Here is a 25,345-nt window from a genome sequence, read left to right as displayed (position 1 = left end):
ACCATCGTTGAATAGATGGAAGAAAGTGACGCATGAATGTAAATACCAGATAGGGTAATGACAAAATTTCGAACAAATTCCCACCTCGCAAATTATATACTAAGCTCACCTTTATACACTTAAAATTGTAAAAGCATATAAAAATTAAATATCATTATAAAGACAATACACCAAATAGCTATTTAGTTTATTTTTCTGCTTGATACAAATGTATTTGCTTAATGTTATTTCACGAGTAGGCGCAGGCAATTCAAACCTGCTTTCACAATGCAAATACACAGTACTCCCAATTACAAATGTTTTTAATACGATTTAGTTAATGAAAATAAAAATTATAATGAAAAAGGACATACAATTAAACAACAAAAATAATTCACAAGTTTTTTTTATTTATTTTCAAATACATAATAATAAATAAATTTGAATTATTTCAGCATTCTCCATAACGTCATCACCATCTGAGATTGAGAGAAACACGATTAAAAATTGTTTATATAAAATAATATACAGAATGTAATATTTATGAGCTCAGAAAAGAAACAGCCATTAATTTTATCATATCGAAGATTGATCAAACGGTAATTAGTATCATCATGGCTCATAATTATTACCAAATTCAAGGTTAAAATATTACCCCTCTCATTCTCTCTTCCATCAAAATAATGTCCAAGATCCATGACACTCCCACCTATATAAACAAAGAAAATAACTTGAGCAAAAATACAGAAAAACAATATATAAAAAAAATACAGTTAATAAATCAGATACTAATAATTAGCAGCCATTAATAATATCACAAATGATCAAACGGTAATTATTTTCATCATAACAGAATATTATTTATACTGTACAAGAAAACACTAAAAAATATATTTACCATTTGACTTCTCCCGTTCCACTAATTCCAATTTTCAAACGGAAATCAGTAGTAGTTCACATCTTCAGAAACCCTGCGTGAAATAAAATAATTTTTAAAATCAGAACTTAATTATTCTAAAATTATATAATAAAATTAATCATTATAAAACGTCAGAGCGCTGTGGGTAAGTAAGAGTACATCTTCAACGGATAATCAGATAAACCAAAACTCTTTTATCATCATAATTTTATAACTTCTTTCAAATTTACTCATTTTTAACAACTAAAAATATAATAATCATATTTACCTAAGTACTTCTCCGTGTCTAATTTCAGTCTCAGATCCTCCTGATGATTGTCACATATAGTCAAAGACCTGCAAAATAAAAATATTTTCTTTTAGAAAGAATTTTAAACCCTTAAAAATTTATACGATAAAATAAAATCATTATAAAACATCAGAGCGCTGTGGGTAAGTAAGAGTACATCTTCAATAAATAATCAGATAAACCAAAACTTTTTTATCATCATAATATTATAATATCTAAGAACTTAAAAATATATATATATATATATATATATAATTATTATATTTACCTAAGTATCAAAAACAGGCAAGGAGCAACAAGTTATTTCCATCATAATTTGATTATTTCATTTAATCAATGAATCCATAAAAAACCACTGCAATAAAAATAAACAATATTGATTAGAAAGAGTCATAAGAATTATAAATCATATTTAAAGCAATGTTAAAAATCAGATATTTCAATTTATACAGCATCATAGTTCTGACGGGAAAAGAAGACATAATTAATGAAAAGATTCATCATTTCACATGTTCGAAAATAAAATTTAAAATATAAATTATTAACTCACTTTTATTTTATCATTTTCTCAGCAGTCACTCAGGCATCGCAATAAACCTGTAAAATAAAATAATGTAGCAACTGATAATATATTTTAAGATTGTTAAGTGTTACAAATTGCACATAATGTAAAATAAATCAGAATAAAAAGACTGAATTCCTTGTATTTTGGATAGAATCAAATCTTAAATTCAGTTTAATTTTAAAACAGGTAGCCATGTCAGGCATCAAAATCAACTTCGTAGTTTCTCTGTAGTATGATTTATTACCATTTTATGGTATATTCTATATAGCATACAATCCCATGTTAGTTAAATCCACTAGACGATTTCCGATTAGGAAACGACTGTAATTCAATAAAAATGAATTCGGTATAACAGCAATCAAATCCCCTTAGAAGTATAAGCTGCACGAGTAATATAAATATATATAGTTTCACAATAAAATTATTGTCAAACTGACAATATTTAGATTATTTATGTATGAAATGTATCACTTAAAAGTGGAAAAAGATCTTTATTATTCAAAGATCTATACACCATGGAGCTACACCGTTGTCTTTAGCCTCAACACTACTGATTTTGTAAGAATAATAAATACATAAAAACAAATTCTTCAATTGTTTCTGAAAGAAAACAAATAAAATCGAGATTATTTAGCCACTGTATATAGATATCAAAATTAAATCTGAATTGGTATTTTTGCAACATGAATATAAAAAAGGGAAAATTAATAAATTCAAACAAAATCGAAATGTTTTCAAGAACTACTGACAACAGTACCAAAAAATTACAGCTTACCAAAAGGAAAGCAAAAAACCAATAATGCATAAACAAAGCAAATAAGTTTCTTTCGACTTTGTTTTGTGCACATTCAAACCATAGTAATATTTGTATTTTTCGAGGAACCAACCAACATATTTCCCCTCCCCCACTATTTAAACAGTAAAATCTTGTTCTATCCATTAAAGTTATATTCAAACTGGTAATAACGATAGATCCAACCTTTACTGAAATGTTCATTTTCATTTAAATCATTTTTTTATCACCAATTTAAGTCAACCGATTTAAAAACATATTTTTTATACAGTAAACATTGGATGCACCTATAAGATTTCTCATTTACTGTCTTGCTTCTTTTTATGGAATGGATCTAAAAGACATGACTTCACTCATAGTATTATTATAGAAGATTGTCAACAGTAAATCAATGATTCGGAATTAACAAAAGAATATCAAAAATATTTTTGCTATTTATGAAAATAACCAAAAATTATTCAAAAGCTATTACTTTGCAGTCTTTTTCTTTTTGAACCAATACATTCTGATTTTAGGTAAACATTAAAATGAAATAGCAGTTTAATTAAAAAAAAAATTATCAGTGTACTTGAAATAATTTATGACATGAAATACATGTCTTAATAATATACAGAAAGTAGTATGCCATATTTCAATTCAGCATTTTCTGTTGGATTGTAATCGAGTAGGGTCGATAAAAAATGTACATCCTACGAGATCTGCCAAATTTAGACCTTGACTGATGAGATACATTTTACGGCACTCACCAACACAAAATTGGTGAATTAATATTTTACTTTGATTATTTATGAATTGCAATTATTAACATCTACCATTGAATCTAATCTATAAGCTTTATAAAGTAGAGGCAACAGGTTTCCATTTGAAATAGATTTACTGGGCTCAAGACAAAAAGAAATTTATAGATACACCCAATATTAGCGCATTTTTTCAACAATCATAATTGTGTAAGGAATATAAAATTCATTCGACAACGCAGGGATGAAATTAAAAAATTTCACCGTAGTATGTGTCACATTTGTTTCAAAGCATTCCACGCCTAACAATGGTTCTACACTATTTTAGAAAAATCAACTTAGCCGCTACGTAATGATGCTATAGGTCAACACATTACCCGTAATAAGAAATATTGTTATTAAATATAATATATACGTACGTGTAAATTATACCATATAAATTTCACTCACCTATTTAGCACATTCGGCGGGACGAATGCAAGTCGTCAAAAAAATGTCCAAAGATGCTTCGAATAGATGCGTTACGCATATTCTACAGGTTCTTCGTTACGCTTGAGTAAATGCAGGTCATTCAAAAACGCATTGCAAATGTTTGTATTTTCAATGATCTTTTCTTCAAAACATGTCAGCAGACATGAATATTATTAGGTATTAAATGACAACAATTGAGATATTGAAAGGAAAAGTAACTCAAATGAAGAATTATCATTTTCAATGTTTAATAAAATAAAACTTGAATGAAAAAATATATTCATTATTAAATATAATGGATATTTTATAAATCAGCAAAGTCGATTCACTGATTGAAGCAAGTATATACCTCTTACATACATACATGCGAGGTCAACAAACTTAAAATCCAACCCAGTGGCATAATAAAATATTTCACCAAAATTAAAAATCGCTTAGATCAAAAGATTTCTTTAAATAGACGAAACTACACCACTGGTCCCAACCCTCTACTTTATTAAAAGAAAAGTGCGAGTGTCCTACAGTACAGCATTTACGCACATAAGTTTTAAAAGATTGTATAGTAAATCACGAAAATATCGTAACCAGAACTCAATACCCGTCTATATTTTGTACGAGGTAGAAATATAAAATCACAAGCGTCATTTTCGAGAGAAAACTTTGAAAACCTAGAAAAGGGAAAAAGCTGTGGATAAATGGAAATAAGGGAGAGAAAAGTGGATGTTGATACGATTAAGAATGAGGTTAGAAATAAAGTCATAACTTCCAATAAATACTTGAAAGAGACAACTTTGTTCCATGGTTAGGATTATGAAACGCATCCAGTCATGCAGTTGAATCTTTTAACAGCAGCTTAAATGTAATTTATAAATTGTAGATTACTGACATTTGTATATTTAAATAGTATATCTGTTGAGATGAAGCTATGTGAAATACTGGTGAATCATATTGTGTGCAATTTTTTTTATTAATAAATAATTCAAAGTAATATAAAATCAATAAAAAAGTAAAATAACGGAAAAATATTACAATTTCCATAAACTAAAGTAACTCGGTTCAATGGTGGTGGAAAATTATTATTTAATAATACAGGTATAATAAATAAAAAATAAAATCCATAAAACTTACTTTTAATTAAGAATGCAAATGACACAAATATTCATAAATCTTACTTTTAATCAATAATGTAAATGACATACACATAAATTAATCACAATGTCTACATTAACCATATAAACATAAAAGAACATGGAAGTTAACCTTCACAATTAGCGTTATTTCTCTAACAATTTTTTTAATGACAAATCGAAGACTACTGCACAAAAGGCAGGAATCGTTTGAATCGCAAAAATGTGTGGACGGAAGGTTATGCTGTCCTTTCAAGTCCACGTTACAATGTATGTATGATATAAGAACAAGTAAATCGTACCGAACGGGCAGCCAAGTTACTTGCGAACGTGTTGTTAAAATCAAGTCAAATACACAAAAACATCCCCTTCGGAGGTTAATAATTGTTTTATTATGTACTATTAATACAATAAATCGTAGTACAATTAATGCCGTAGCAAAATTGAAGATTATTTTATTCTAAGCTTAAAATAAAAGTAGTGTTATTTTTCTTTATATAACTAACCATATAATTTGCTCTATTTATCTAAACATATATTTTTTTCATTTAGAGATCATAGTTTTACATTTAACGCTAAGTTGTGATGTATTTATTTATAGAAATTAGTATTTAAACTAAAATATGATCGTTTTATAATATCTCGTTTATTTTCAAGACGATAAATCATAGTATAATTAATTTAACGATAAATTATTTTAAGCCTAAAATTGATATTTCCATACGATGCTCTTTAAATTAGAAATCATAGTCTTACTTTTTACGCTTAGTTGTCATTTGTTTGTACAAATTTGTATTAAAATACGTAGCATTTTTACTGTGTTCATTTTAAAAGTCCGATTGTAAGAAAGCTGTTGTTTAAACATTAAACAATGTATTACAATACTACACAAAAGTGTAGGGAATATAAATGTTTCAACACATCAATTAAATAAATAAAAATAGTATATAATCCAAGTCAGGTTGCAGAAAAAAAAAACAATAAAAACTCGACCGTAATTAGGGGAATTTATTTCGCGTTCAATACAATTAACTCTTTTCATACGTTAAAAATATTCTTGTGCAACTGTTAAAATTTTATGAGTAACTACCTGACATTAAATCAGTAATTTTACTCAGATTGTATTGAAGGGAATTTATTAGCGTAAGAACTCCCATCATAACCTGCGGGTCGCTCTCAATGCATTAATCGTGAAGATGTGTAATTTGGAGCGACCCTTGTTAATAATTTTTAAGATGAATCGCAGAACGCAATACAAATGCAATTCAAAAGATGGAACACTATTTTTAATGCCTAAGAGTCTTCTTAGTCCGGAGGAGTCACCTTAGGAAATAGGCTTTTAAAATATTTAGTAGCGGCGTCGCTTGTTGGGGTAGTCTTCTTGACGGCTCTCCCATCGGCCCATTCCGTCATCGAATCCCATGTGTCCGCCCATTGTGTCGAAACGCTCCATGTACTGCGCATCCTAAATTTTATCGTCCAGAGAAACTTTATGGTCATTTTTTGTCCCAAAAATTTGTATAAAATTTGGATAACATTATAATAAACAATACCAGAACAAGGAGTGAGATAAAGCAATGTTTTCGTTAATTGTTTTATTTTTTATTCAGAAAAAACTGCAGTTAAGTCTACTAAACTCGACGACCCGTGCAACTACTTGCACATTAAATGTACATCACATGCACTCAAGGCAATGAAACGAGAAAGCAAAAATATTGTTTCTCAGAAATAAATTCCAAATTATATATTTGAATCAAATATAGTATGTATATTACTTTCATTTACTTATATTATTTTTATTCCATATCATTTAGTTGTTTTCATACGAAAAGATGCTTTGCTTTCTTTAAAAAGAAAAATTTGCAACTATTTAATTTTAATAATTTACTAGTTTAATCAATCAAGTTGGTATTGCCATATTTATTGATCAAATAAGACTAGTAAACTATTGATATAATATTTTGTCCTTAAATTTTCCAATAAAACAAAGGTACAAAATATTAATTCGTGAACTATATGTTCTCAAAAATACTATTATATAATCCGCGTTTTTTCAATAGAATCAAATACCAAAAGCTAACGAGTTAAATTTAATTACACTATTTGCGTAACTAAATTGACGTTAGCTCTTCATCATATGCAACCCGGGTGATAAATAAGTCAAGTCATTATTATTAAAAGAATTATTTGCTACATTAAACCTTTTATGTGTTGGGAATATTAAAAATTAAATCTCAAACTAGAGATGAATGGAATGAAATACAAATAAATCGCTAAATCATTAGGTAATTTTTTGCGACGCTGAGATTTGCATCTTTCAAATAGGTCATCATCATACGTCCACTAATGTTATTATCACAAAAAATTATAAAAAAGTAGTCACTAATAATCAAGTCTACCATTGCAAATGATGTATCAAATTAAAGCTGCTCCGAGGATAAAAGTAAATAAAAACAGTGTTTCATAAATCAATACTAATATTTTCTCAAGCCGATTTAAAAAAAATAATAGGGTATCTGCATTCTTACATTAACATACTAAGCTTCGAGTAAAATTTAAGGTAATGGTACAACTTTATGAATGTAACAGTTGTATGAAAAGCGCTTAAGCGGCTTTGTCAGTTTTTTCTATATGTTCATTTTTAATACTAAGATAGACCTATTTACCACCAAAGCGACAATTTCACGGCACACCAGAGATCACTGGTACAAATAATTCATATCCATTCCCGGACTGAAATATGTTTTTTTATGTAGAAAAAAAACGACACTTATAATTGGATATCGTTATGCAAAATCATCCTGAGTCTAGAATAGCGTTATTATGTAAAAGATTTGCTAACAATTTTTTTTTGTTATATATATATATATATATTACGTATATATTAATATCATGAAGCTCAGTATGGTTTCACACAACCCATTATCTATTGCAATTATGCATATTACTTTTTATAATACAGAACATTGCATTAAATCACTCACATCAATAAAGTTTATTTTAATGACGGCAACAATCTACCTAAACATATTTTGCAAATAGAAGAATAAAAATAACGCAAAAAACATTCACTGTATCTAAATGAAAATTAAAAATATATATATAAAAAAATTACAAATAGTCAATCACGTTTACATGTTGAATGTTTTTTGCGTTAAAAATAAATTAAATCCAAACACAGCTCTAGATAAAATGGAGCATGTATCGGTCGTAATCAAGGTTCAATAAACCACGGTGCACTTTCATGAACAATAAAATGCATTTTACAATATATCAAATCGTAACATTGAATCTGCCAATGCAAAAAAATTTAGCACCGGCAGACATCTTAATAAAAAAAATCAGTTCAACACTTGAACACCTCTAATCTGGAAGTTGAATTATTATCATTAATATTTTTAATATCACTCGGTGGCTATGAATTATTAGAATCGCCACAAATATGCAGTCAGTTTTGTTTATAAGAGAAAAACCACAACCATGTGTTGTTGCATCGCCGTAATCGAGCTTTAAATTGAAAATGAAGAATCTTCTTAAGAAACAGTGGTGGTGGCCGAGGCTATATTGCCGACGAAAGGTATGTTTGTTAATAACCAGTCTAATATATAAGACTAAAATGAAAATCTTGTTTACTGACTGTGTGAATTACAATTTCGAGCGCAGATATCCCAAATCAAAGTAGTTCAAGTGACAATCGTACAAAGTCAGCAGTAGTGTATAATTTTCATAAAAAGGAACTATATATTTATATAATATATCAGTGGTGGCAAAAAAAAAAATATATATCGAAAAAATATAATTTTTTGGTTTCAAACACTATTATATCAGGATTCGTAACATAGCAAAAGGTATCATATTTAATTCCCACGGCGACAACTGTCACAATAGTAACGTTCACACGATACCCTCGTGCGTTGCTATGGATCTTGATAGAATGTTTTTGAACTAAAAATAAAATCAAGTTTTTCGATCATTCCTGCATCATAACCAACATCGATAGTTTTAACGTAGAATAAAGCCATTTTCCAACCCGATACGTTAAACACGCCTAGGTATAAAAAATATGATGACATACCATTTGCGACATCGATCCACTCGGACCGTCATAGTTCCCGCGTTTATCCTGCATCGAGTTGTCATAACCTCTGCCACCACCCATTCCCTGTTCCTCTTCGTCCAATATTCTACTTAGTTGCTGAGCCTATAGAAATGACAACAAATAACTATATTTGAAGCATTTATAGACTATACCGTAATAAAAATGAATAGTGCCACTCGTTTTCTATAATAAATCTGTATATCTCGTTTCAGCACATCTAAATAACAATTTTATGGAGATGTTTCCTATTTGATACATTGATTTACCCCCGAACGCAACTCCATTTTCACAATAAGAACAAATGGAAAGAAACTCGGGGGACGTCGCATCGTCGACGGGTCGGGCTTCCCGACGGTCCTCGAACTTGGAATAACTTCCAAAATTTTCATATAAATAAAGACTGACTGACTGTTTTGTGGCTACTCGATATTAAAAACGCAATTTAATTGACTCATATACGTGACGAAATCGAACATACCTGCATGAACAACGTATTTTCCTGTTGTCTTCGCCGAAGTTCGTCTTCCTGGTGTCTCATCCTCTGCGCCATATCTTCCTGCTGACGGAGGATGTTTTCGCGTTCTTTCTCACGACGCTCCTCTACCTGCATTTCGGCCATTTCCCACGTGCGCTTCTGGCGTTCGCTATCTTGTTCCCTCTGACGAAGTTCTGAGTTACGCAAGAGGAGTACTATTAGCCATAAAAATAATGCAAAATTTTGAAAAAAAAATAATACAAAAATGTTCTTTGATTTTTTGGCACTTTGGTGTTAAGTGTTTGAACACCAAAGCTTCCTAAGAAAGCTTTCATTTTACCCCTATTTTTGGCGCTCTAACATTCTAAAGTATATAAATTTAGAGTGTGGCGGAAAAAAATGGGGATGAAAATTAAAATATCACTTACGTTCTCTTAGCATTTCAGTCTCGTGTTCATATTTCGCGTATTCCATTTGTGCTTCTAACTTGTCTTCTTCCATGTGCATTTCACGGTGAAGGGCATCTTCTTTCTGCTTATATAATTCGTGCAGTTGCTTCCAGCGGGTACCATACTCATGCTCGAAACTATCGGCCTCTGCAAATCTCGGTCCGACCTCTCTAGCTCTCGTGTAATCTTGATTCTTCCTCATCAAAGATTTCTCAGCATATCCGTCTAATTCGTCGACCTCTTCGAAACTTTCCACAACGACCGGCCTCAAGGAACTGTAAATTTGAAGATCTTAAATATTGTTTCACATTATGTATAAATAATCATAATTAAGCAAAATAAATGTCTACTCATATGTTCCACGAAAATAAATAAGATTAAGCCATGGCTTTGAATGAGAATTTACTCTGACCTGATTGTTTGGTACTGTTTGACATATGGTCGAACATCAATATATCCACAAACAGGTGATAGATACAAATTTTATTAAAAATATATATATATACATACGCAGTGAGGAAGAAGCATTTCTCAGTGCAGTGTCTGATGGCAGCGAGAGCGCCAGATTTTCTCGTGAACTCCACGATACCTTCTCCCTGAGATTTTCCCCGCTCGTCCACACGAACGTAAGCTCGCTCGATCTAAACAATAATTGACCCGTTACATTCGATCCCAGACTATAATCATAGACATGTATACGAATAAGCTAACAAAGCTAACCTTTCCAAATATTTCAAAAGATCTGTACAGCAACTCGTTTGATACGAAAGGTGTTAGGTTCTTCACTTTCACGGCTGCGTTATGCGGAGCAAATCTCACCCGTAGGGGTCGTCCTCTTCTCATCCTACCGTCAACCTCTCGCTTAGCTTTCTCTGCGTTCATCTTGTAATCCTATAAAATAGACCATAAATTTTAAATACTGAAATGCACAATTTATTTTCAAAAAATGTATCTAATTTTCGTGCGCAATCATAATCACAAGACTAAGCTGCTTCCTATAATAGAATTTACTTTCCCCCTATTCTGGCACTTTACTTGTTCTATAAGATAGAACATAAAGCGTGGCATAATATAGGGGGGGGGGGCAACAAATACTTTTAAGGTACTTACAATTCTGATGAAAGCAAAGTTCTTTTCTTTGTTGATGAACAACTCTGATGTTTCTCCATATGGATTGAACAATTCCAAGATTTCGTCCTCAGAAACATCGTTGGTTAGATTACCGATGTATAGACGGTTTCTTCCGGAGAACTTTTGCTCGACTTGTTCCAGTGGTGGCAGATCAATCGTGGATCCAGATATTTCTTTGAGTTTACTCATCATGAAGTGCTCCTAAAATTCAGTAAAATTGTTACAAAAACACGTTTTTATTGAATTTTAACATAATACATTGATTTAAAAAAAAAACTCACTTCGCGATTACCGGGTCCTCCTCCCATTTTATCAGGGTATCTCCTCATGTTTCCTCTCGGAGCTCCCATGACACCCTTATTGGCATTATTGATGTTATTACCGCCTTGCCCCATAGTGCCCTTATTTCCACCCTGCGGTCTGTTCTGGTTACCGCTACCCTGCGGTCCATTGCCTTGCGGTCTATTTTGGTTGCCACCGCCCTGAGGTCCGTTGCCTTGCAGTCTATTCTGGTTGCCACCGCCTTGAGGTCCGTTACCTTGAGGTCTATTCTGGTTGCCTCCTTTATTGAAATTGTTACCGCCCTGGTTAATGTTGCCTTTGTTGGCACTGAGGTTACCCAGACTGCCGCCGCTCTGTTGATTAAGGTTGCTTTTATTGGCACTAAGGTTACCGAGGCTGCCGCTCTGTTGTTGATTAAGGTTGCCTTTATTCGGCGGGGTGTTTTGCACAGGAGTTTTGATTTGAACGTTCTGGATAGGAGGTTTCTAAAAATTATTAAAATATATTAAAAAATTACAGGTAAATAATATAATTCGTAGTTATCATGATAATAATCTAGATCAGGTATATAAAGAGACATCACTGAAAATCAGCCTACTTTCATCAAACATCATTTGAAATGTGTAGAATGGCAAGAATAGGATAATTGACAAAACGAAACCATATTTTTATTTATTAATCCAAAATCCGATTAAAAATCAACAAAACTGTCGATTATGCCATCAGGCCCCTGAAGATGTATAACTTCATATATGATATATAAGAACTATATAAGAATAACTTTTAACCCAACCAAAATCAGTTTACATATTCTTGCTCATTTAAACATAGGTCAAAACAAAACACTCACATTTACCTGCTCATTTGGTTTGTTGATATTAGCTTGACTAATAGCAGGAGCTTGGGGAGGTTTGTTGATTTGCGGAGGAGTTTGAGCAGCTGGCTGAATAACTGGCTTAATATCCACGACGGGCGCTGGAACAGGTTGCGGTTTAGGCGGCTGCTGTTGTTGTTGCTGTTGGGGTTTGGGCTGTTGTTGCTGCTGCTGCACGACAGGCTTAGCGGGTTGCTGTTGTTGCTGGGGTTTGTTTTGCTCTTGTGGCTTGATTTGCTGAAATTGAATAAAATAAATATATGATTAATTAGTACAAATAAAATGAAATTTGAACTCAACACTATAAATAAATAAATGTTTCTCATTTGTGAGCGCTATCATAGTCACAAAACTATGATGCTTCCTAAAACAGAATTTTATCTACCCCTATTCTGGCACTTTACTTGTTCTATGGAACAGAACATAAAGCGTGGCATAATATAGGGGTTTTTAACACTAGATTTATTCAAATTGACAGGTTTATACCTGTAAACGTAGTGTTTGCAATATTTGGCAAAACCATGCACTTTTTAAGGAAAATGCTCATAATTTTCGAGCGATATATACTCATACTTTAATTTATTTAAATAAATTACTATTCTGATGATTTTACTTATGTTTACCAAATTGGAGTCGTTTTGAGTTAATAATTAAAATGAACTCATATTTGTAATACAAATATTGATATCAATATCAATTAGTATAAATAATATGCTGTATAATAATTTCATTAGGATTTTTTAATGTAAAAACTATAATAAAACGACGAATTCAAATAATTTGAAGGATGAAGCATTTCCAATATTTCAGTTAGTAAACACATTACGGTCTGAAATTTTGTGTCGTCTGTTCACGATTTCAAGATTTCAACTTTTATCGAGAGATAGTAATAAATATATATTCATAATTCTTTTGATAAATCAGACTTGGTCAAAACATTTAAAATTTGGCGAAAACAGCAGACCGCAATGTGTAACTAGGTAATTTAAATATTTAAGTACAAAAATCATTCAGATGATATATAACTGTGAACATGATTGAATCCCTATTTACCAAGAATTATAGAAAGCGTGTATAGCAAGTTTATTGACACTCGCAATAATATTGATTCACTGTCCCAAAATAATAGATTTAGAAGTAATCATACAAAAACTAATCATTTTAAATAGTAAAAATCTTCCAATTGTACCAATTCACCAATAATCTGTGTAAATCTGTTCAAAATAGTTTTCAACCCAGTTTTTAATTTGATGCAGAAAACAAATTCCCTTCTGTGGGAAGAAACTCCTTCAATGAATGGCATGAAAAATTAAAAAAAAATCGATTTACTAACAGATTCTATGTTTAGCATTTACAAATAATCAAAATAGAAAGCTAATAACAAAATTAACTATGGCTCAAGTTACTTTTCATTGTGAAGATATATTTCCGTTACTTAATAATTACAATTGTTATAAAGCACATATTCATTCCGTTAAATGGATTTCGCAACGTTGTTTAACGAATTTCTAAAATATCAAATATTCTTCGCTTCAAAATGAAAAATAAAAACATTTTTGTCCGCACATTATGTTTTTTATTTAATTCTGTAGTCCATAACAAAAATTGTACAATGATTTTAATGGGAAAACTAGATTCGAACACAAAATGTTAAAATATAAAGAAACTGAAAAACATGAACCATGTGCCAAATTTTATTTTTAGGTTAGCATTTTCATAACTTTTTATTGGAAATTACTTCAACTAATTCCTGTATTAAATCTAATTAATAATTTTATAATCAACGTTTAATTTGAACAATAAATCTAGATTCTTAGTTAATACTTTTTAATTAATAAATACTAAATACATGATACGACGGGGTCTAAATGACCCCAAGCGAGCACGTATGGGACTTTGAGTTATCTAACCTAGGTTTTTAAAACGTTATAGTGAAATGTGATATAAATAGCGGCCGCACGATATTAAAATAGCGTATTCCAAACATTGCTTCAACAAGATGGAAATAAAAAAATGAACGCGTCATCAAAAATGGACGCCATGACGCGACAACGCCCAAGCGGCGTGGGTGCGATCAGGTTATATAGCAAAACGGCGAAAATAGACAAAATCCCGTTAAATTAACCATGATATGTGACAAAATAACGATAGAAACGATATTACCAAAGCGTCAAAGGCTTCGATGTCGGGAATAGACGACGGCTCGACCCAAGCCACGTGCCGGTCGCCATTTTGTAAATGGACGCCATTATGCGTCGCGCGTCCCCAATCAATCTTTACACGGTAAACGCGCAATTCAAAGCCGCCCGATGCGATTATAAATTATATTAACGATTATAAAAAAGAAATTCAAAGGTCATTACCTCTTTCGGCCTCTGATTTTGATTTTGGTTCTGGTTCTGATTCTGATTTTGGTTTTGATTCTGATTCTGCTGCGGCTGACGATGAGGGTCGAACCTGGAGCCGCGGAAGCGATTGTTGTTACGTTGCCTCTGCCTCTGAGGTTGCGGTTGCTGGCCACCGCCGCGCATGTAGCCCATTCCGTGATGCATACCTCCAGACGACCTCATCATTTCGACGCCGGCGAGCAAGTGGCAGAACTGGACAAGTCGGCAACTGAGCTTTCCTGCTCGACGCGCATGCGCGAGCAAAACGCAGTGTGGTCAACACCGACAAATCGCGTTCGGAAACTCACTCCAATTTATTTATTCCAAAATAATTGTTCGGTGATATTCATCTAGCGCGAGAAATACGTGCATAGAAAAAGCGCAAATGGGCAAACTAAATACATAATCTAGAAAAAATCTTTATCACTTAACGATGTATTTTTAATTTTAAAATTTATAAGCTGCATAAGAAAAAAAAGTTAAATAAATATGTAAACTCTCTGGATTATGTATAACAGTAAAAAAAAAATTTTGCAAAATATTTAGAATTTTTCATTAATATTCTATTTTTTTGGTGACTATTTCTCTTATTGAGAAATTTCTTGCAAAAACATTATGATTTATTTATAAATATAAGAAAATATTGCAATTTTAGAATTTATGAAAAAAATATAAAGCTTAGGAGAAATAAAAAAAATCCGAAATTTATTTGCCAATGAAACAGTAAAATTCGATTGCCTTTGTAAATTATTAGTAACTTTGTATATTCTAGCATGTTACTCTTCAATACTCAATAAAAACATTACTGCAGCGGCTCAGTTAAGTCAATTGCCACCAGTCACTTTACCAAACATTATTAAAAATAAATACATATTTGATTAATAAAACTTAAAAAAACAGTAAAAAGGAGATGGAGTCGGTCTATTTTTTATGACTTCAACTCCACGGTTCTTGATTTGACTATGAAATTCGTCTACACAATATGACAATATTGACTCATATTCGCGCATTCGCATAAGGCATATTTTGGTGTGAAAAGTAATCACTTAGCACCATGAATTAAAAATATAACACACATTATTTTTTAAATTACATTTTATTCATAAAAATTTTATAGTCAAATAAAATAAAAATACATTAAATTAAATCAAATATATTTATTGATTTCAGCGGCGTTAGAAGAAATTAATTAATGTACATAACCAAAAAAGAAGAAAACAAGAAAATAACTTCTAAAATGACAAGTGCTACTTAAGCGAATTAATTTAATTTAAATCAATATATTTATGGATATAAAAATTCATGCAAAACTCAACAACTATAACTTTATTCAAAAAAAATAAAAATACTACTTTTTAAATTTAATATTGACTACAGATAAAGTTTGCAGTATTTGCTATAAACTTTTATTACAATAAATAATTATATAAACAAACATATCCTTGTTCAAAAGAATAATCATGTAACTGGTATGTTTTCTTTTAACTTTTAAGATAGCTAATAAAAATGCATATACTACAATTCTATTCTCGAATTATTTTTTATTTACGTACTTTTATATATTTTTAATTATTGATTTTTCTTATTTTCTTAAAAATTTGTGGGGGCGTATTTATTTATACATTTATTTATTCATTATGGCCAAAACTTAAGGCAGCGTGACGGCGGCGGAGGGCGGCACATTCTTTTGGTGGACCTCGACGGAAAGAAAACGGCAGTGGTGCCTCGCCCACAGTTCACTTGCATTCATTATAATGTAACAAGCATATAATTATTTTATAACTTTTTTAGAAAATACTACTGCAGCGGCACATAAATATTTCTTACTTCCTTTCTCAAATTGTTTTATTATAAGATATAGGTATGCAACTTTGGTAGATGGGTGGTGACGGGTGGCAATTAGACCGTGGAATTATTAGTATATGTCGCCGTCACGTCAGTGCTACCAGAGTGTCGCGTAGTTTTAGCCATAGTAAATAAATAGGCCCTCCACACATCGATTAACTTTTAACTTGACGTATCTAATATATATATATTAAAACTATTTTTAATTGCCGTAATATTTTATTGCATAGTGATAACTTTGATTTTGCTTCTTAATAGCATACATTGAAAATATTAGGGTGTATATATTTATTCGTCTATATAAGATGTTATGTAATGTATTTTAATACATTGTTATCCACACCCGTGTTTTAAAAATGCTTGTAGACTTAATTATCATGATAAATTATTCAATTTTACATAATTAAAATAATAAAAGCATAATTTATCATATATAATTGTTTAAAGTCGCTTCAAAGTTCTAGTTATTAAATGTTGACTTTCCTTAGTAATTGTCGTTTGTGTCATATTATGAAAATAATACATGAAGTATAGAAAATAGTATATGAACATAATACATAAAGCCCACTATCAAATAAAAATATATTATGCACATCTGACGTTTCATTCGGAGCGAATAAGGATTATTATAATGTTTAAAATTTTGCTGAATATAATCATTTGGATTGCAAATAAATTTGGAACATTTTATGCATATTATATTTTTTTTAATGTTTTAATAAAATTTTAACGATTTTAAAAAATTGGTTCCTCATTTATATGTTTTATTTAATAATTATGTTTGCAAAATAATAAATATACCATATTTAAGTTTTGCTAATCTGTCGTGCAACCGGAATGATGGTTTTTATGATAACGTTTATAGAAAATCAAAAAAAAATTGTTTTTAATTTTTAATAAATATTAAAATAAAATGTTAAGAATTAATTCATCAATTCATTAATCAACTAAAATGATAATTTGGATCAAATAAATCTACAACGCATAAATTTTTCAATTAACGATTTTAATAATCAACGCAACAAACTTCCAGTCAAAGTTAATCGTTCAAGTTTCAAAAGTTAACGCGGTGACATTAACGAGCTTAACGTTCCGATGTTGGTTTTGGCGATTGCGATTTATACATAATTTTATGCAAAATAAAAATAAATCTTTGCAAAAATGTGTTTTCTTGAAAAATTAAACAAGTCAGCGTTATCGATAAGAACGACATTTGTTTCCAAGAAGTCGATATTCTTAACACGTTGAATGCTACGCGTCAAGATCTTTCGGTTAAAAACATTGGTAAAGTAAAATACAATATATTTTTTATACGAAATATCTTTGTCTACATTAAAAAATTATGTACAATTTTAAATATTATAAGAGAATATAATTAGGAATAAATTAAATATGGAAAATATGTTACTGGAAGTTTTGTCCAATTTTCTCATTGATGCGAATGGTTTGAATGCATTATTTTTATTTTATACAACTGATCTTTATACTAAGTAGTAGCAAAATTTATATTTATAAATATTACAATACTTTAATGAAATTCCATTGTAGTCGACGACGGTAGACGGTACAAAAGAGTGCCTATAGTTCACCGCAGGAGGCGCTTAAGTCGCGTCATTCTCTGCAGATGAACCAATTGCAATAGACGTGGTTTCTTATTAGATTAGATTCTATTAAGACTACACTTATGGACTTGCAAGTCCGTTACGGATTCCAATAATTCAATACTGTGAAAACTCGAGAGAACAGCAGTTATAATTTCGGAGAATAAGACAAAATAATTGCATAACAAATGAATTTCATGCTTTCTCTTTAAATCAGTAGAGGCATTGCGTATATCACCCGTTTTAAAAAGAGCACGTATTTCATATAGAGCAACCTAATTACCTCTACAAAAAATTCCATTAAGAAATGTAGTTTTCTCGTAAAACCCATGACACATATCTATATAAGGGTTACCGGATTATTGCGCAAATGAAAATTGCGCACATGAAAATTTCATACATAAAATATTCTGAATATAGGTGATTGTTTGATTGTCAAATATAGTTTACTTTTAATTCCAACTGCCTAATATTTTTCTCTATTTTAAGTAAAAAAATGTGTAATTATAAGAAATGTAAATGTATCATACTAATGTAAATTACTAGTATAATTTTGAAATATTTTTAATAAAAATCATAGTAACATCTGTTATACTATATATTGTACATATACAGACATTGTTTTTTTTTATTATATATATTAAATATATAAACATATACGTGTATCAAAATTTTTGTTATCTGAAATTTTCGCTGTGCGCAATTTTTATTTTCGCAATTCAGCTCAGAACAAGCAACGTCTAATATTTAATTCTTTAACATCCGACCAGAAGGCACTAACCCCAGAGACTAAGATAGAATAACCCTAGAGACTGACTAACCGACAAGAAACTGATCGACCCTTGAAGTTAGCATATACCTGGCCCTCCTTTGACCTGACCTATCGAACGCCGCAGAGACAAAACATACACACGAGGTACATCAAAACAAGGTTTCTTCTTCTTGATGTCGTGACAATACACTGACAAGATGAACTAACAATCAATAGATTTTTTTTGTGTACATTTTAGTTGACAACATTCGTACATACTACATTATGTAAAACCAGGTTTCCAGTGGCGTCTCATTTCGGTTTAATCCTGTCACTACACTCATCACACATTAGGGGGTAAGAACTCCACGATACATTATTTAAAATATGATATATGTGTATATTAGGAATTCATTCCAATCAGTATCAACTAGAACTAGCTGCTAATATGCATGAGGTTAAGATCACTCTAACTAAAATAAATCAAGTCAATGTTATTTACTTAAACGTGTTTTTGGGCGCAATGTGTTGTTTTTTACACGATCTTTACTAATCATATTTTATTAGGAATTGGTAAAAATTGAAAACCTAACAACTAAAAATGATATTTATATGGGTGGAACGAAACGAGTATTATCTAAATTTTTAGTGGTTTATTTTTCGAATTGCCCGCACTTTTCCAGCGACAGCCAATTTGATAGATGATTTGTGCTTAGTTTGGTTTGCCATTTCACCACGAATAGACCTACGCCAGATCAATGCTTGCAAATTATGCAAATTTATTTCGAAAATCTTGGTTCAGTTCGCGAAACTTACCGTGCGTGACAGAAACGTGACATAAACGTCCATCAGATCAAGTAATTCGAATAACCATGGATCTTTTTCGTACCACGCATACTCAAATTAGTAATACGCATCCGCAGAGACGTCGTACAATGCGCACCGAAGAAGTGGTTGCTGCTGTAGAGCGTAGTATTGAGGAGGTCTCGAATGATTCGATTCGTTATCGAGCTCAGCAATTGGATCTGTGTCCACTTTATGGAAGATTTTAAGTAAATATTTTGGTTTACGAGCTTACAAGATCCAGTTCGCAAGAATTGAAGCTGCTTGACCATCGTGCACGTCGTACATTCAGTGAATGAGCCGAAAACAAGATTGCCCCTGATCCTCATTTTCACAACAAAATATTGTTCAGCGATGAGAAGTCAACAAGCAAAATTTCCGTATTTGAAGAGAATAAAATCCACAAGCCATTATTGATACACCGTTACATCCACAAAAAGTTACTGTTTGGTGTGTTTTATGGGCTGGTGGAATCATTAGTCCATATTTATTCAAAAATGATGAAGACCAGAACGTTACAGTCAATGGAGAGCGCTATAAATCCATGATTATTGATTTTTCATTACCCAATCGAATGGCATTAATGTGGAAGAGCTTTAGTTTCATACAGCACGCGCCACAAGCAATTTATTAAGGGAAACATTCGATGAGCGCATAATTTTGCGTAATGGACCTGTGAATTGGCCTCCAAGATCGTGTGATTTAACACCTTTGAATTATTTTATGTGAGGATATATGAATTCGCTAGTCTACGCCAATAAACCAAATACAATAAACGACTTGGAAGCCAACATTCGCTGCGTTATTGCTAATATACGGCCTGTTTATATATTTAAATTTAGATATATCAATACTTCTTTCTTAAACAAAAAAATAGAATATTGCCTGAATGTATATTAGGGATATATATGTATAAATAAACTATTAACAAAACTAAATACACATATGGTCCATTTTATTATGACTTTTATGCCACATTATCTGTAAATTTAAATTTTTAATCTAATAAAAATATGCTAGCGATAAAAAAATATGATTCGATGTTAAATTGATCATGGCTGCTATTTCTACTTATATATAATTTTTTGAGAGAATGTTCTATATATTAAATTAATTATAAAAGGCAAAATCTAGCATAATAGTTCATCTAAAGAACTATTTCGAAAACCTGCTATTCTTGAGATATAAAATATAAAATAAATTGTTTACAATAAATCTAAATTCTTGTGTGGAAACAGATTTTAATGATAAATAGTCGTAAGAACCTATGGTAATAATATAGTACTCAAAAGGCTGTTTTTTTTAATATTTAAGGCAACAAATAAAAATTTTAAAAAAATATCTGCATCTATATTATAAAACAGAAAATACACGTGTCTGTATATTTGTCTATCTGTCACAAGAACATCCTTACTATTTTCAACTTTTAAGTTGAAAGTGAACTGAAAAGCGACGTGCTGACGACCGATTACGTGCTATAATGCAATACGTGCCAAGGAAACCACCGAAGAAACTGAACAGCGACGTGCTGATGACGGCCAATTTGGTGCTACCGCAATACGCTAAATATATTGTATATAGCCAAGTATTAAAATAAATTTGCAACGGGTTAAATAAAATTAATTATAATGAATAAGGAATGAGTTCATAAAACCAAAACTAAAACGATAAAACAAAGCTCAATAGCAAATGGGAGCGAATTTTCTTGAACATTTAAATTTTGTATATATTATAAGATATAATAAATAATAATCATTCTGTAGACATAGGTTTTTAAAAATAATATGTTGAGAAGAAAGAAATAAATGAATTTGTTATTTATAGTTTTTAACGGTTTTATTTTGTTTTGTATAACAATTAGTTTATACGGATATATATTTGAAGTTACATCAAATTAACGGAAATAATCAATAATATTTTTTGCAAATGTTCGAAAACGGGTTTAAATTGGATTTTCTGGATACTGGAATTAAAAAATTGCGTGTGTGTGTGTGTGTGTTTGTGTTAACTATTTTAAATCATCGTGTCGTAAACATCATAAATCGAGGCATTTGAGCGTGCCACCAAAAAATAGTTTAATGGGCAAAGGATTAGCAATATGAAGCTTAAGTTTTCTATCCGACACAGTCAACGTTCTTGAAACAGGTATTTATTGCGTTCTTGCACAGTTTAAATGGTGAAGGAAGGATCCTATGTGATAAACGACTATTTTGCAGAAACATAAAAACCATTTTTCCGAGTGGGTAGCAAAATTGATAAAAATCACCGTTGCATGTGATTTTTATTGTAATTATAATCCTTGCATTATTCTACGTGTTTTATTTTATTTTATATATTTTAAAAGTCTGTTCTATTTGTTATGATGAAGCCCTATTTGTTATCAACAGTTAACTTAATTGTGCGTGTAGTTGTTTTTGTCCATTGACTGACAACTCGACACCAGCGGAGCTTACGCCAAATTGACACAGTTGACCCAGTACGAGCCTATAAATTTCTACCATGACACCATAAAAGTCCAGATAAAAGCAGTCTTTTCACTACGATCGCCAGCTCTAGTCTAGCCAGATAACTCTAGAGATTATCATATATTTATAACAAACACGTTTGTACATATCAGCTAATTTATTTATTAAAAACATTGAAAATTTGTGGGTATTAGTAGTTTCCGTAGTCCATTAAAATCACTAAACTGTGAGTATTGATACTAGAAAAAGAGGTATTTTTTTTTTAAAAAGTACAACATTTTTAAAATGCTATTAAAGTATCATTTCCTTTCACACGCAGGCGTAATCTACATGTTTCTTGTGGTCAGTTTTTTTTTATTATTACGTCATCGCCGGTGTAAAAATCGACGTTTATTATTCCGTAACACACATTTTTAGCCGTCGGTTCGCAACGTGTCAAACAGCACTCGGAGAATTGGGCGCCCAGGGGCGCGTGCGCGGCGGGGGCGGGCGCCCTGGGGGCGGCGCCCACGCTCGCCCTCAGTGTCAGCGCGCGACTCCGACCGAGAGGGCTCTTCGCTCTTCTCCAACACACACTAACACACAAACACCATACTTTCTCCCGAACACCATACCTCCGGTACGACGCTCTGTTCGCAGTCGCCCTCGCGGCCACCTCGGCCGGCGGTGCATTTCTGAAAAGCAAAATATCAAAAACGCCCGAAAACAAATACGAAAAAGTTTTACCAACGCTCCTAAAACCCTTCGGAAAAAGCTACCATTAACATTTTTCACTTATGCGAGACGCGTTTCGAGTCAGTTAAGCGGCCCTAAAATTAAGAGAAACGATAATTTTCTCGCTGCTGAGGCGTGCCAATTAAAAGTAGATTAAACGGCAATTAACGTGTCGAATTTTTCATCTGAGGTCAAAGCTAACATTACGTAATAAAGTCAAACTCGGTTATAACTAACACGGCCAGATTAGACGAAATTTTAGATGTTAAAACTTACATAATTTCGAGGGGTATAAAGTAAAATAACGCTCATGACCATTACGATACTAAAGAAATAATGATTTACATTAGTAGATTTGAAATGAAAGCTCTATTGGAAAAAAACATGCAATTCGTGCTATAAATAAAATCAATAATAGTTTAGAATATATAGGTTAGTTTTTTTCTTAATATATACATATAATATTAATGCATAAATCTTTCCACTAACATTAAATATATTTGTATCGTGATTTTATAATACTTGATTAATATAAATATTAACTTATTTTTTCCCTATGCGTATAAATTAAAATAATTAGATTTTTATTTTAAGTTATTTTGTACATAATTATAATGTACGTGAAATTATTTTACATTAGACATTTCATATTAAAGAAGCAACAATTTCATATTACAATATACAAGTGGTGCAAATCTATGAGTGTGATATTTCGCGATATCTACTACTAAAATTATATCATTTTCAAAGACCCATTCTTACTTATAGTGAGCTCATCTTCTCATCTTTAGAAACCTATATAGTATAACCATAGATGGTTTAATCAGACAAGCAGATATCTATGTCAAAAAAAATATAGGTATAGTTCATTACCGATATCTAATTTTTATTTCTTGTATCACACTATACTTTTTATTCTTTCTTAACACTCAATGTGAGTTATAAGGTTTGCTCAAATATGTATACCTGGTGATATCTTTTATTTTCCATTTAACCTCATTTCCACATTTGCTATCGTTATATATCTAACATGGATAAATTCTTATTTAAGGTCACCTACATAGATGCTTATAAATATTATGTAATGAAACTTTATTAACCCTTATTTAAATGTATATAATACAAATATTTTACTTTTGAATGATATATTTGCAAATATTAAAATATTTTCTTATATTGAGAATAATTTTTATTTTAAATCATCTACGTTTGAAAATCATTATCGCGAATTTTGGTATTTTATATTTTTTGCGCAATAAATGTATTTTTTTTTAAATGTTAAAACACAATTTTTGGTATCGATAAACGCTCGTGCGTACCGCCGCTCGTCGCCGTCCGGCGACCTAATATAAAAAAAACGTTATTGGTAGAACGTTCCTATCACCTACTCACAAGTTTCGTTTATGCATACAAATTAATTATATATAATAATAATTATATTCTAGTAACATTTGAAAAAAACAAATGTTTTTATCTAAGATGTATATACACAGCTAGTGAACCGACTATGTACGTATAAAATAAATAAATACAAAATGTTCCGTTGATTGATGTGCGCAGACAACTCAGCATCCGAGTGTCGTCGCGGCGGATGTCTCTCCAGTTCGTTTGGTAATGTCGGTCGGCGGATGTGTCAAGATGCGATAGAAGATGAGGAGCGGCAGCTCGGAACTGCTGGTGAGGGCGCCCGGGGCCCCCGCCCCCGGAGCTGGACCTGTACCGCCATCACGAGCTGCGACGATCCGCCAGCAAGCAGCTCGATGCGGAACCGCCGTCCTGGCAGCCCTGGCAGCAGCCGGCGGAGGGGCCTTGCTCTTTCTGGTCCCCCTATACGTAGACCCTGCCCTGTCTGCCTTAGCTGCTGACTTTCCACCGGTCCCCGTCACCTGCACCACCATCAGGAAAGAGGAGAGGAACGGGCTGATGGAATGCACAGCGTCGTCCTGCAGAGAGGGGTGCACGGCAGATCTGTACAAATGTACAAGAGTGCACGTCAAATACGAAGCGGAGGGCAGGACGAGAACAGCTATGCTCCTTATCAACATCAAAGGATGCGGATACCCGCCGACAGTGGACTGCAAGAACTTTACGGACACCTATGGCACCGAAGGGTCCAGGTTTCCATGTTACTGGTCTCGGGCCGAGCAAGGGGTGGCGATGCCCCACTACGACAGAGCCGAGCAGGTGGCCGTGGTGGCTAGATATCTGGCGGCACCCTTAGTGTTGACCCTGGCTACCTCGGCCGCCCTGTGCGCCCTACACTGCGACTGCAGAACACCCAGGGCTCGTCCTAGACCGAGGCGAAGTCACAGAAGACCACCGCATCACGATCTCAGGTAAGGAACATTTTTTTACATACATAGTTTTAAATACGATTTTTTTCTCCTGTATACCTTTTCGCGCAACTTTTCGTTCGGGACGTGACTGACATCTTTAAGCGCAAAGTAGTATTTAATTTTGATTTTTTAACGCAGAATTAAAATTGATGCGTATCAATCATGTTGACACTACATATCGATTAAAGTGTTTTTTTTTTTTAATCTGTGCTA

General features: G+C 31.9%; 2 protein-coding genes across 17 annotated transcripts; one reads left to right on the top strand and one right to left on the bottom strand.

The window, feature by feature from the left end:
* Positions 1-369: 369 nt before the first annotated feature.
* On the bottom strand, positions 370-14,783 carry LOC148226085 (protein no-on-transient A-like). Of its 16 annotated transcripts, none has more exons than XR_015812166.1 (15): positions 14,554-14,783; positions 12,167-12,427; positions 11,316-11,801; positions 11,014-11,235; positions 10,624-10,794; positions 10,414-10,544; positions 9,883-10,178; positions 9,458-9,669; positions 8,956-9,081; positions 1,738-1,784; positions 1,456-1,542; positions 1,167-1,234; positions 878-950; positions 635-688; positions 370-458 (listed from the first exon to the last, which is right to left on the bottom strand). XR_015812166.1 is itself a non-coding variant. In XM_088203162.1 (10 exons), the coding sequence occupies exons 1-10, from the start codon at positions 14,761-14,763 to the stop codon at positions 6,229-6,231; spliced, it is 2,232 nt and encodes a 743-aa protein (XP_088059288.1). In that variant the 5' UTR covers positions 14,764-14,783; the 3' UTR covers positions 4,868-6,228. The 16 variants fall into 16 exon arrangements, 8 of the variants coding, with proteins under 8 accessions (XP_088059288.1, XP_088059290.1, XP_088059289.1 ...); XR_015812168.1 differs by having other exon boundaries at positions 9,458-9,648; XR_015812167.1 differs by having other exon boundaries at positions 12,173-12,427.
* A 9,464-nt stretch (positions 14,784-24,247) lies between these two features.
* On the top strand, positions 24,248-25,136 carry Teh1 (tipE homolog 1 phospholipid transfer protein). The gene has a single exon (XM_088204578.1). The coding sequence runs from the start codon at positions 24,447-24,449 to the stop codon at positions 25,134-25,136; it is 690 nt and encodes a 229-aa protein (XP_088060704.1). The 5' UTR covers positions 24,248-24,446.
* Positions 25,137-25,345: the final 209 nt, after the last annotated feature.

This window comes from Plectrocnemia conspersa, unplaced genomic scaffold, assembly GCF_051122295.1.
Source record: "Plectrocnemia conspersa isolate PC_06_02 unplaced genomic scaffold, ASM5112229v1 ptg000014l, whole genome shotgun sequence".
NCBI lineage: Eukaryota > Metazoa > Arthropoda > Insecta > Trichoptera > Polycentropodidae > Plectrocnemia > Plectrocnemia conspersa.
The sequence above is the reverse complement of the archived record's forward strand: the minus strand, read 5'-3'. Positions and strand labels throughout refer to the sequence as shown.

Coding starts and splice junctions, on each gene's coding strand:
- LOC148226085 (XM_088203162.1), bottom strand. CDS start 14,763: ATGATGAGGTCGTCTGGAGGTATGCATCACGGAATGGGCTACATGCGC. Junction 12,428..14,553: donor AAAATCAGAGGCCGAAAGAG/GTAATGACCTTT, acceptor ATTCAATTTCAG/CAAATCAAGCCACAAGAGCA. Junction 10,179..10,413: donor AAATGCTTCTTCCTCACTGC/GTATGTATATAT, acceptor TCAAATTTACAG/TTCCTTGAGGCCGGTCGTTG.
- Teh1 (XM_088204578.1), top strand. CDS start 24,447: ATGAGGAGCGGCAGCTCGGAACTGCTGGTGAGGGCGCCCGGGGCCCCC.